Here is a 13,482-nt window from a genome sequence, read left to right as displayed (position 1 = left end):
CAGGCAGAAGGGAGAGTTAAGAGTTCATGACTCACACAAAGGCCTGTTCCATCAGTGCACCGCTTCTCCTCCTTGACCTAATCTGTGACTCTGTGAGCTTGGAATTAGAAATACTCCTGTTGACCAGTTACACTGAACTGTTCTTGCCAAAACTATCCTGGAAATAGACACAATACATACATCCACACACACAGAAACACTCTTGGTCTTAACTTTCTCTTTTTCTGGACTCCGTGAATATTCCCCCTCAATATTGCTAACATTCTTTCTTTAGGCAGTATGTTTGCAGTTTAGTTAATTGTGATTTCATTTTCCTTCATTCAAACACTTGTTATATTTGTAGTCACCTTGATTTAATTTGTTTCCTAGGCAATACTTTGGAACAGTTCCCTTCTAGTGATAAACACATCCTTTTTATATGGATATGTACTACTTTTACTCTCAGAATAATCATCTCTCTAAATTTTGGAGCAGTTATTTTGCCTATATTCTTTCTTTTTTTTAAGTTTATTTATTTTTGAGCGAGAGAGCACATGAGTGGGTGAGGGACAGAGAGCGAATCCCAAGCAGGCTCCACACTGCCAGCGTGGAACCTGATGCAGGGCTTGAACCCTTGAACCACAAGATCATGACCTGAGCTGAAACCAAGAGTCGGATGCTTAACTGACTGAGCCACCCAGGTGCCCCTATTTTGTCAATATTCTTATCACAGATTATTCTTTGTAAAAATTTGTCCATAAGAAGAAGGAAATTGTTAGAAAAATTTTGGTTTACAAGAAATGACTTTATAGGGGAACTGTAAGTGTGCTTTTAGGCAGAGAAAACGCAGCTGGTGGAATAAGGAAAATTATTTTAGAGAGGCAGTGAAGCAGTAGAGCCTTGGAGATGGATAGGAACAGAGTCAGCACAGAGTAGAGAGGAAATTGAAAATTGAACATCTGGCTCCAGAAATGGAGAGGAGGGGTGGTAAGGACAGATACTTCTGCCAAGTGACCTACATCTTTTCTGTAAAGTAGATCATCTAGAATCTAGAAAGCTGAGCTGGGGAGATTATAATTGATACCACCGGCAACAAGGGGCTATTATAGATTCCTCACTAGGGATATGACAAGAAAACAGTTTTATATTAATTTTTTCATGGGAGACTATATGGGGGAGATGATAATATCCTAAAGTAGCAAATTTGATTAAGTTAATTAGAGTGAAATGGATGTTGCTGGATAAGGATGGTAAGATACGGAGAATAAGGAGAAGGAAGAGTCCAAAATGATAGTAAGGGACTCACCTTCTTTCCTGGGAGCTGTGGGTATTGGGTAGACTAAAATGGGCAACCAAATGAAATATTTGCTCATTGTATACTCTGTCTGGTAACATTATTTTAGTAAATTTCACATTTGTCATATTAACTTATTAGCATTATTGAGTCTGGAAGAAAGAAGTTGGGAAGGGTAGCAGGTTGGGAAGGAAAAAAAATAAAAGGGGGATACATAGATAAACCTGCAGCTCTGATTAAGTCTTTGATTTCATCCATGAAGCCTTTTGCAGTTATTTCCAATCTCATTAAGTTTTCCCTTTGATTCCTGCCTTTTACCATTCATTTAGGTTGAGCCTGACATGTGCTGTCTTGAATTGCTAGGTTTTTTTATTTTTTATTTTTTTATAATGCATCAAAACTCCCCATGTACATTTTTAAGGAGTAAAAATGGAGAAGGAGACCTTACGCTTAGAATATATTCTCAATATCTAGAATTATGTTATGTACACATTAGAATTTTAGTAAATTTAAAGCTTTTGTTGTATTATTTTAGACTGAGTTTAGCACACAACAAGCACTTAATAGCTGTTGCATGAGTAAGTAAAGCTATTATGAGAAATACCGAAGAAGAATATCTTACTTGCAGATATCAAGATAAGATACAAGAGCATGAAATAGTTAAATATGTAAGTAGGATCGTTTGTTTATTTTTGGGCCAGGAATGAAATAAGTTTTGAAAAAGAGTGGTTCTGGATTCTGGTGTTGAGTTACTAGTGATCATGGGAATCAAAGGAAGGATTTTTTCAGTGTACAGAGACCTCTTTATATTTAAGGTTAGGAGAATGAAATGAGAAAGATCAAAAGATGAGGAAAACAAGGTAATTAAGGGATACATTTTAGAAGTAGTAATAAAGAACCAGCTTTGAGCTGTGGCAAGGGGTTGGAAGCATGACACTATAGGACTACCTCTTCTAAGGGTGTTGTGGAAGAAGTTATAGGAGTATGGAAGTAGATAGGGTAGTCCTGCTTGATGGCTTCCCTAGTCTCAGAGTGGGAGGCCTAGAGAGGGCTTCAAGTTTAGGTAGAGAAATGCCTGGATTTAGTCCTATCTTTTGAAAGAAGGATAGTTAGGCTGATTGATGGTTTGATGCTATTTCTGGATTGGTAGTGAGGACAGCATTGAAATTCAGGTCTCAAATGCAGGTATGAAGTTGTACATGGGACAAGGTAGAATGGTAAAGCTTAAGTGACGAGGAAGAAACCAGTTTTTATTTTGTTTTTTTATCTGACATATTTCTCAGTTCGTTGATTTTCTTGATGCTTTAATGAGTATATCTGAAAAATCCAGCAAACCATTCTCTTTATATATCATGTATTTGCTGATTAATTATACTTTGGTTTATTTTAGATGAAAAATAACACTAAAAGTTTGATTTTCTTGTAAAGACAGTTCTCAAGGAAAGAATAGACAACTTAGGGATGATTATTGTCTCTTTTGTCTTGCTTAAGAAAGTTTCATGTTTTTATTGATTATGGTTGTCTTACAAAGAAGACTTAACTTTTCTCAGATTTTTTTGCAACTGACTCTTAGCTGACTTACCAGCATCATATACATTTCCTTATGGTTTGGAGTTACCTCCATCTTTTCTCAGCACCTTAGGCTGGATCAGTATACTTCAGTGTGTTATTATGTTATATATAGAGGAGATTACTTTATTCCATTAATGAGTAATAAGCCTGTTGGTGCACTCTAAAAATGTAATTTCTTGTGTGCCTGACATTCACAATGTTTTGATCCATTGATACTTCTAGGTTTGAGTCTGCTTTCATATATTAAAACTGTTCCTTATAATAAAAAAAATGCTAGTACAAATACCATTTTCTATATATGTGGAAATAACTGAAAGGCTTAGATACATTTATTAATCTTTTTCACTCTTTGGTTTGTGAATATCTGCTAATTACAGGATTTATTTGTGAATTTGTCTTCTACTCTACTTGGCACTTTGGCTAAAAAGGATTCCTGTTTCTTAGTGCTGCATGCTACATTTTCATGGTTTCTTTGCAGTGTAGAAACGGACAGAAATGTTGGAACTACTTTTTCGTGCCCCTGCAAAGTGGGACAGAGCCATTCAACAACTGGTTGCATAGTCTGTAATCATTCTTCTGTCTCACACCGAACCCAAGTCGTTAGTTATATTCAGTACACATCACTTCAGTGGTGGGAACATGTTTGTATTCCAAAGACTTGTTGGTGGTGATTTTACCACTTTATGTTCCAGATAATGATACCAAAAGAAGCCCTAAGAATGTTCACTACTACTATTCTATAACCTGATAGAAAGAATTAACTGATCATTTACCTCCTGTTTTTGTGCCAAGCTTCTCCTTGATTTATGATTCTCATACTGCCTGCACTTCAGGAATTTATGAAAGCTTCCAATTCCTTATTTTGTCAGCCTGAACCCTAGCTTATGTTGCATTTTCCTCATGAACCCTTTCTACATAGCTATATTTTCCAACTTTCCACTGACTCTGTAAGATGTTTATAATCTTGTGCACCATTTTTTTTAGTGTATTTTTTGAAAAATGTAGCCACTAGTACATTGAATTTCCTGGATTATTATTAAGGAGTTGTTGTTTTACTTTAGCTTATAAAGAACAGAAGTTTATTTCTCCTGATTATGGAGGCTGTAAGTCCAGGATCAGGGTGCTAGCCTGGTAAGGGCCCTCTTCCAGGTTGTACATTTATTGGACATTTATGGTTGTACATTTGTTGTAATGGTTGTACAATTTGTTGTAATGGTTGTACATTTATTGTAAGGACACTTCTTGTGTCCTTACATGGTGGAAAGGTCAGGATGTGTAATATATTCCAGAGGCTGTTGAGTTGGGCGGTTTTTAGTTTTAAGATTCTGTTTTCATTTCAAGGATAGATTGAAAATGTAGTACTAAAGAATGGATGACTGAGGATCATCAGTTGTGATGAGAATTGACATTACCATTATTGATCTAAGAACCTTGGTGCGTTTTTGTTTTAGAACAAGCACCTCTTTTCATATCTGTGAAAACAGAGCTGAAGATGGAATAATGTTGACATCTTAATGTTTCTTGTAGCATTTATTTGTTGTGTAATTAGTATCCTGTCTTATACATAGCAGTGACCTAAAGTTATATGCAGTTCTATAAACATCTTTATTTGGTGATGATTTAATGTACAGGTCAGGAAAATACAGGCTAAGCTAAGATACTGTCAGTGTTGAGTTTACAGATAATTAAATTTTCATTTTTTGACCTTTCTTTTGATGTGGGTTATCTTTTAGGATTTTTGTGTTGTTTTCATATTTTGTATATCGAGAGAAAGCCTCCTGTGAAGTCTAAACACTCCCTTCGTCCTCCAGTATTTTACTGAATTTTCGAATTAGGCCCCTTTTTGTGCTTTTAATTAACTTCATTAGTTTCCTTAAATATGGGAATGAAATTGATGTTAGTTTGTCCTGACTTCTGCTTTATTCTGTGGTCTGATAATCTTTTCCCAGAATGTCTTTAATATTCTCTTCCAGATAGATTTTTGTAAAATCTTGGTTTATTTCTCAGTTTGTATACTCTTGATTCTTATTACTGTATTGCCTGTTAATGAACTCTTCAACACATTATTTACTTACACACACACACACACACACACACACACACACACACACAGATAATCATTTTGGAAGCACCTATATGTAGGCTTAGTAAAGGAGTAACCATGCAATGGCTTTGTCACAGTGGACTTTTTGTTTATTTGTAAAATTGACTTTTTTTTTTTTTTAACAGATAAGTGTAAAGCAGGAAATTACTTTTACTGATGTGTCTGAGCAACTGATGAGAGACAAAAAACAAATCAGAGAGCCAGTAGACTTACAGAAAAAGAAGAAACGGAAACAACGTTCTCCTGCAAAAGTAAGAGAATATATTAAGGTGGTGGTCCCTAACCTATTGATTCCAAACTGTTGGTTAATCTTATGGGCAGGAACCTAGCTGGATCATAAAGCAGACATAAAAATTTCACGTGGCTTCGTAAAGTTGGAATGTTGTATCAGGAGAATGGGATGCATGTCTGCATGGAGGTGGTGGGCGATTGGTTTCAATTTTTCCACTTTTTTCACCTTATCTTTTTTTCTAAAAACAAACTTTTCTTTTTCCATGTCTCTCTTTTCTGCCCTTGCTGCTCATTCATATTAATATTACAATTTCAAGAAAATTAACCAGTTATTCATCAGGGAAATGTGGGATACCTCTACTACAATGTAAACTCCATGCCTGGAATAGTAGGCATATTAGACCCTTAATAAATACTTGATGGGTAAATGATGGATTGGTAAATAAGTGACCTAGTAAATACTAGTAGTAATTGTCTGCTCTTTTTCCTCTTCAGTACAGTAATAGTTGACTATAGGTGACATTTTGGTATTCCTAAGAAGTATCTGAACTTTGAGCAGTATGTTTATATCTTTATAGTTAACTTTTCAAATTCTGTTTTCCCTCATATAGTGAAGAAGGGTTTTTTAATAAGGTCATATTATAATATGACCTAATTTTGATGGCTACTTGTTTTTGCATTTGTGATTTAGGTAATCATTATTTATATATTTTGTCTATTTTTGGACTCCGTGATATGCTAGAGCCAGCTTTGTATATAAAGATTAATAGATTGAATTTCCTGATTTTTTAACAGTGTGTAAGTGATTTTTACATTAAAGTTCTTAATGGTTTTTATAAAGATGTCTTTTGATACATCGTACTATATTCGGGGATTGCTGTGTTGTTGGAAGTTGTGTTCTCATTGCCTTCATTTTAAATCATGCCGCACTTAAAATATTTGGGTATAGATCTTTGTGTGTTACTGAGTCAGAGGGCATGAATTTTTAAAAAGGGTTCTTCATAGTATCACTCCTTCCAGAAATGTTATACCAGTTACATTGCTACCTACAGTGGACCTGATGTGTGTCTGTCTTTACTCTCAAGCGTGAGACCTTTCTTTTTCGTAGCTTAAAGTGGACATCTCATTATAGTTTAAATTTTGGTTTATTACTGGCCATACTAAACTTTTTTCCTGCCATAATTATTGGCATTTTATATGTTTTCATGTTTTGTGAAATCCCTCCTGTTTTCCTTCCCCTTCTTTTCTGGGGGCTAATTTTTTCCCCAGTGATTTATATGATACTTTTCTTCCCCACATTAATGAATAAATCAAGTTCTTCATGTATAGAACAATACAGGGTTTTGAGAAAAAATTAATTTATAAAATTGCAATAGAGATTATGTTACTTTGGGCTCACTGCCACTCTATGGGGAATAAAGTCTTTTTAAAAAACATGATTTGTGTAAGTTCTACATTCTCCTTGACATTGCCATTTTTTTTCCTGGTGCTATTATTGAGTGTAATGTATTCTGAAATTCTGACTAAAACTCAGATTGTTATCTTCTAGTAGGATGTTATTTGGAATCTTTATTTGGTGATATGTTCTAGGTGTTTGTAAATACAGATCAGAGTTTTAGAGGTTTTAAGCTATTTTGCTTGTCTAATTTGTAGATAAACTCATTTATAATGTATTGTATGTGTATGTACTTGCTAGATAAAGGATTTGGCCTATTTTACGTATATTACATACAAGAAAATGTTTCGGAAAGGTCTTTTTAGGGAATTCTTAGGAGAGTGAAATAACCAGAAATAATACATGGGAGATGAGGGTTTGAGAATAACAAAAACAATAAGAAAAACAGTAATTTTTTATTTTTATTTTTTTTAAACATTTTTTATAAAGTTTATTTATTTATTTTGAGAGAGAGAGAGGAAGGGCAAGTGGGGAGAATTGTCTTGACACGTTACATGTAACAGAGAATGGTTTTGGATGGTTTTTAACATTGGTCTGAAGTCTCCAGGTGAATAATTTTTGCATCTGGAGTCTGAGGCAGAACCAGTGTGTTATTTTACATTTTCTCAAGTTTGTTTTAAAAAATTTACACATAATATTTTTCTTTAAGTAACTGTTTCTGCCTTTTTATAAGAAGAGAAAGAAAAGGTTATCTTGTGTTTATAAGTGAAAGTGTTGTTTGTTTTAAATTCCTTAAAAACAGTTTTAAGTTTCTCAAAGAACTATAACTTGTTGTGCTTAGAGGACTCCACTTTCCCCTAAAACCTTTCCCAGATCTTGAATTTTGTTATTATGAATATTTTGAGTGTGTGCCACCATTGTGTCATATTAGATTGGGGATCTTGTATAGGAAATATAACTAATGTGGTAGACTTTAAGTTAAAATGTTAGAGCTTCTGCATCCCTATAATTGTGGCTCCTTTCAAGATAAGCTTTGTAGTGAGAAGTACTGTATTGTTACGTCATGTTTAGCTGCTGTGGATTTGAAGCAATAATTGCTTTCTATGCCTTTATCATATGGCAAAGCATTGTCATCTTAAAAATTGAAAATTGCTAAAATGCACTTGGCAACATCTCTGAAGAAGAAGAGGGTAGTCAAACTAAGGAATGTTAGCTAGGTCAAGTTATTTGGTAGTATCCTGGATTAAGCTGTTTTATGAAAGTAAGTTCCCTACATAATAAAATCTTGCCCCTTTTAAATGCCAAATTTAATTTAATTTTAACCACTTCATTGGAAATTTTTAATGTGTTTTCTTTTTAAATATAACGCATTTGAACTATAATGTCTTGTCTAATGTCTATGTTGATGATGTAAATGTTTACAAAACTCGTATGTATTCTAACGAAGCCTTTTGGGAGGACTTGAGATATTAGGGCTTTTTTCCCCCTTACCCTGAAAACTCCTGGCTGGCAGACTTTAAGTATTTTTTGACTGCTTATACTTGCTCATTGTCTCATTTTTTTAATGACATGCTATTCATTTTTACATTGGTATACTTAGTTCCATTGCCCCTTTGACTCTCTTTCTGTTTTGTTGTGGATTAGGACTATGGAGAACTGAAGTTATTAGAAATGTGTGAAAAGTCTTAGTAAACTTAATTCATTCTCAGTACATTCATGTTAGTGGGTGTCCTCCTGGCTGTTATTAGAATCCCCTATAGGGCTTTTCCAGTTAAAAAATTTTTTTCTTAAGTTTATTTATTTATTTCGAGAGACAGTGGGGGAGGGGTAGAGAGAGAGGGAGAGAGAGATCCTAAGCAGGCTCCACACTGTTAGCACAGAGCCTGTTGCGGGGCTTGAATTTACAAACTGTGAGTTCATGACCTGAGCTGAAACCAAGAGTCGGATGCTCACCCAGCTGAGCCACCCAGGCACCCTGCCCTGGCTTTTCCAGGTTTAAATACCCAGGCCTCATCCCTGGGGATTCTTGTTGTGGGGCTTTCCATTTGTACTTTAAAAGAGTCCAAGGCAATTGTGATTTATGTTTAAGCTTGGGAATCTCAAGTCTTAATACTAGAAGTTTCTGAACAAATGAGATACTACTTTGATACTGACTTGTTATGTGAATCAAGAAGTAACATTTCACACCACAAAGTTTTTATGAGGATTATTGAGTTAACATCAATGAACTCTAAAAATCTTAATTTAAAAAAAAAATTTTTGACATTTATTTTGAAAGTGAGTGAGAGCAGGGGAGGGACACGGAGAGAGGGAGAATCTCAAGCAGATTCCACCTGGTCAGTGCACAGAGCCCAACGTGGGGCTTAAACTCATGAAACCGTGAGATCATGACCTGAGCCAAAATCAAGAGTCAAATACTTAACTGACTGAGCCACCCAGGCACCCCTATTTATTTGTTTTTGAGAGGGAGAGCACAAAGGTGGTTGGGGCAGATAGAGAGGGAGACAGAATCCCAAGCAGGCTCTGTGCTGTGCCCAAAGTGGGGCTCTAACACACGAATTCTGAGATTATGACCTGAGCTGAAATCAAGATCGGAAACTTAATGGGCTAAGCCACCCAGCTGCCCCTAAGAATCTTTTTCAGTAAAATATAACAATATTATCTTAATTCAGTATTGTATACATTTTATAGGTCTTTTCAAATGTCTTAGTAATTGAATGAGATAGAGCAGAGTACTTTTAATTGCTTCTTTATTCTGAAATGTATCTCCTTTTTCTTCATTCTCTCAGCAAACAATTTGGTTGCCTATTATATGCCAGAATCTCTTACCAAGTGCTGAAGAAGGGAACTATGTTTGTTACAATACTTTTTAGGTGGTCTGCGTAGAAATTGATTATTCAAAGTTATATTGAACTCAGAAAGCATAGAATATTCCACAAATCACATAGATTGTAAATATAGAGAATCCTTTCTCAGCAATTTATTATAAACCATTGGTTCCCAGAAAAGATTTGTGATTTTGGTATCAAAAAGATCTTAAATTTTATAAAATTGAGAAAACTTAATTAAAGGGGACAGAGAAATAGATATTACCAGGCATTTGTCATACTTTCTCCTACGCGTTAACTTGATTGTGGAAGAAGTGGTGTTGAAGCTGAAGAACTGCTTATAAGACCAGGAATAGAAGTACAGAATAGTATTTAAGAGAAAAATGAAGAGGAACATTAGTAAAAGAAGTATTAATATTTTATTTCTCTCATTTCCCAGGGAGTTCCGTATTCTGGATAAATAATTTTCCCATAAAACCAAACCCCCCTAACTTTAAAAAATATTTTGATGTAAACCTTTCTTTAAAAACTGTTGCACATTTTTTTTTTGCCTAGTATTTAGGAAACCTGAGAGAAATGACTCTTTCTAAAACTCATGGTTATTATGCTGAACATTAGTTATTGTACCATGCTTACAAGATAGTGAATTTCATGTTCTGGCACTATCAGAAGCTTGTCATTTTAAATTATTGTTTATTTTTTTATTTTAGAGAAAGAAAATCTTTTTCTTTTTTTTTTAATGTTAACTTATTTTTGAGAGAGAGAGCAGGGAAGGGGCGGGGCGGGGGGCAGAGGATCCAAAGCTGGTTCTGTGCTGACAGCAGTGATGCCAATTTGGGGCTCAAACTCATGGACCGTGAGATCATGATCTGAGCTGAAGTTGGATGTTTAACTGAGCCACCCAGGTGCCGCCCCGAAAGAGAGAATCTTAAGCAGACTCCATACTCAGTATGAATCCTGACACAGGGCTTGATCCCATGACATGGCCTGAAAAGCTTTTCATTTTAAAATGAAATTTGTAATATATAAAATCTAGTATGGAGAGATAGTAAAAATCTGAAGAATCAAAGTGACAGTGTGAGGGTGGGATATCAGAGATAACCAGGATGGTCAAGATGTTGTGGTGGTTATTGCTGTGTTATTTTGTCGTATGTCTTTGAAATTGCACTATTCTTTTATTTCTAATAGGATTTGAAGAATAAAGAGATTTTTTAATTAATTAATTTATTATTTTTAATGTTCTGTTTTATTTTTGAGAGAGAGTGTGAGCAAGGTAGGGACAGAGAGAGACACACACAGAGTCGAAAGTAGGCTCCAGGCTCCGAGCTGTCAGCACAGAGCCTGATGTGGGGCTCAAACTCATGAGACGTGAGATCATGACCTGAGCCGAAGTCGGACGCCTAACCAACTGAACCACCCAGGCATCCCAGAATAAAGAGAATTTTAGAAGATCTCATTTTCCACCTCCATTTGCAGTGAACTGACTCACAACAGATGAGAAACTTAAACTATCACCTCTACATTGTCTTTTGGTTTTTGTTGGTGTAGAAGATGGTTTACATTGATTTAAGAATGTATGATGGGGCATCTGGGTAGCTCAGGGCTCAAGTCATGATCTCAAGATTTGTTTTGTGGTTTCAAGCCCTGCATCAGGCTCTGTGTAGACAGCATGGAGCCTGCTTGGGATTTTCTGTCCTTCCCCTGCTCTCTCACTTGCTCTCTCTTTCAAAAATAAACATTAAAAAAAAAAGAATGTATGATAAAACTTACAATCATTAGCTTAAAATATGCCGTAATACTTTTAATAGTACGTAGCAGATAGAGAATGGAGAAAATCATGTCTGTCTTTTCGGACAGTAAAACTTTTTTTCACTGAGGGGTGTCTATATCTACTAATGGACCATGAAATTAAGAAAGTGGATTGAGGAGTTCCATTCAGTTTTGAAATTTTTTACTAAGAAATTATCTCTTAAATTTATAAACAGCTAAGAAAATCAAATATGTTGAGTATTGTTTGGACTCTTACTAATTTCTCTATTCATGATAAAGCCCAATTGCTTGGTCTGTATAATATGCCATATTTCTCCAAAAGCGGGAGTGACAGGAAGCACGATAAAGCATGTGGCGATATTATAGGAGGCATTTTAGGACTTACACCTTGAAATCTAAAATCTTTGATTGTAATCATGTTCATATGTTGAGGGGGAAAAGAAAAGCAAAAATATTTTATGGTACTGGGTTAGTAGCAAATGGGACTGCTAATCTCTAAGGCAGACACATTTAACTGGTAGATCGCCTTCTACGAAAAGATCTTGAAAGATTGTGAACAAGAACAGAAGCCACATTTATACCAAGGAAGAAAATTTTTCGTATATTAATGTGCCATTTCTTTTCACTAAGGGACTTTTGTTCTTGGCATACCCACCTCTCTGGCGCTGTTCAGTAACTTTGAAAAATTGAAAGGCATCACTCTTGGCAGAAATTTTTAAAAAGAATAAAGTGGTGAGCTGTGAGGATGTTTCGTATGGGTAGCAGGTAGCCACGTCATTAGACATTTATAGTCTCACTATGTTCCAGACACCATTTTGGATACTGGGGCTATAGTGATGAGTAAAACAACAAAATTACATGGTTTTATTTAAAACAGATTACAAATTGGAAGAGCCACTGGAGTTCTGAGGCAAGATGAATTTTACTCAGTATCTTTTATACAAACATGTTTGTTATTCTGGCCTAAAAAAAAGAAAAAAAATTAAATATAAAATGTCCAAGAATTTTTCTTTGAATTTAAAAATATGCTAGATTTTTCAGTCTTCTTATTCACAAGTCAGTGTTAGCTGTTTCATCCATAAAATCCACCTTAATAAAAGGCAGCACTACCTCCAATGCCAGAAAACAATGACCTGGGACTCCTTAACTCTTCATAAAAGGGCTTTGTACAATCAGGGATGACATCCGTTTCACATTAAGTAACTTGGGCCAGATTGGTTCCTTACAGAGCCTTTCCTTGCAGTTGCTATGCCACAGAAAGCTATTGAGCTGCTATGGGTTTTGGCACTTGGATCTTTGTATTTGTTATCAACATATGTGGAAAAATACCTGGTGCTATCTTGTTTTTGGTTATGTTTTATATAAAGTGCTTAACATCTTTTTGTTATTTATTTTATGTTAGAGATATTTTGAATCTTGTTTTAAAAGATTTTGTGTGGGTTGTTTTTGTTTTTGTTTTGTTTTGTTTTGCCCAGTGTTAACTTGCATATTATTTTGTGACTTGGAGGGGTCAAAAAATTTTAAACTGGCCAGAGATGAAGCTTTCTCTTCTCACTGACTCTCATCAGGAAGCTGTGACACCCACTTCCATTTTTGTGCCAAATGTTTCTCTTTATGACTCTGGTGCATAAGACTTTGAAGCTTTGTTGACCACATTGGCAGTTTGCCCAGAACCCAAATATCCTGTGTAATTTGCATGATAATTACCATTGATTTACATACAGTACAGTCTTCCTGAATTTAAAGTAAAAAAATGTTTTAAAAAATTAAAGCCTTTCCCCTCTTACCTCTCCTGTTTTCTAGGTTTGAGAAAGGGTCATAGCTGTGTTTACAGGCCCTAATCAGTTTCCACAGGCCTTTGTATTTCCTAAGATGTTACATAGATTGTTGTACCCTATGTGGGACACAGTTTCATAGTTCCCACTCTATATGCCTCCACCTCCAGTATTGTTTCCCTCTTGCTTGCTGTGCTTCTCCTGATCTGATCTCCTACTAGTTTTCTTTGTTATCTTCACATCATATTCTGCTATCTCATTTCTTCTCTCCTCAATAATGAAAAAAAAAAAGATTATTTATTATTACTCTGCTGTGTGTCCGATGAGTCAGTTTAATGTTGCATGTGCAACAAATGATTGATAAATTGGAATACATGAAACCCAAAGGTGAGCTGCACTCAGGCCCTGCCCAAACCAGGCCCGTAATACTCTCAACCTCATGAAGCCCAGGAAGATAAGGTTGATTTCTTTGTCACCCATCTTCCTTCTCCATAGCCATTCTGGTTTATTTATTCAATAAATGTTTTTAGGAA

At 35.3% G+C, this 13,482-nt stretch overlaps 1 protein-coding gene across 9 annotated transcripts in view; it reads left to right on the top strand.

The window, feature by feature from the left end:
• ZNF148 (zinc finger protein 148) overlaps positions 1-13,482 on the top strand; it is a 162,540-nt gene that overhangs the window by 117,088 nt on the left and 31,970 nt on the right. For all 9 annotated transcript variants that reach the window (XM_042955705.1, XM_042955706.1, XM_042955708.1 and 6 more), the window contains one exon: positions 5,075-5,200. In XM_042955705.1, coding sequence (XP_042811639.1) covers positions 5,075-5,200 — 126 coding nt within the window. The remainder of the gene's footprint in view (positions 1-5,074; positions 5,201-13,482) is intronic.

Source organism: Panthera leo, chromosome C2 (assembly GCF_018350215.1).
Source record: "Panthera leo isolate Ple1 chromosome C2, P.leo_Ple1_pat1.1, whole genome shotgun sequence".
NCBI lineage: Eukaryota > Metazoa > Chordata > Mammalia > Carnivora > Felidae > Panthera > Panthera leo.
Note: the sequence above shows the minus strand (reverse complement) of the source record. Positions and strands in the feature narration are given on the sequence as shown.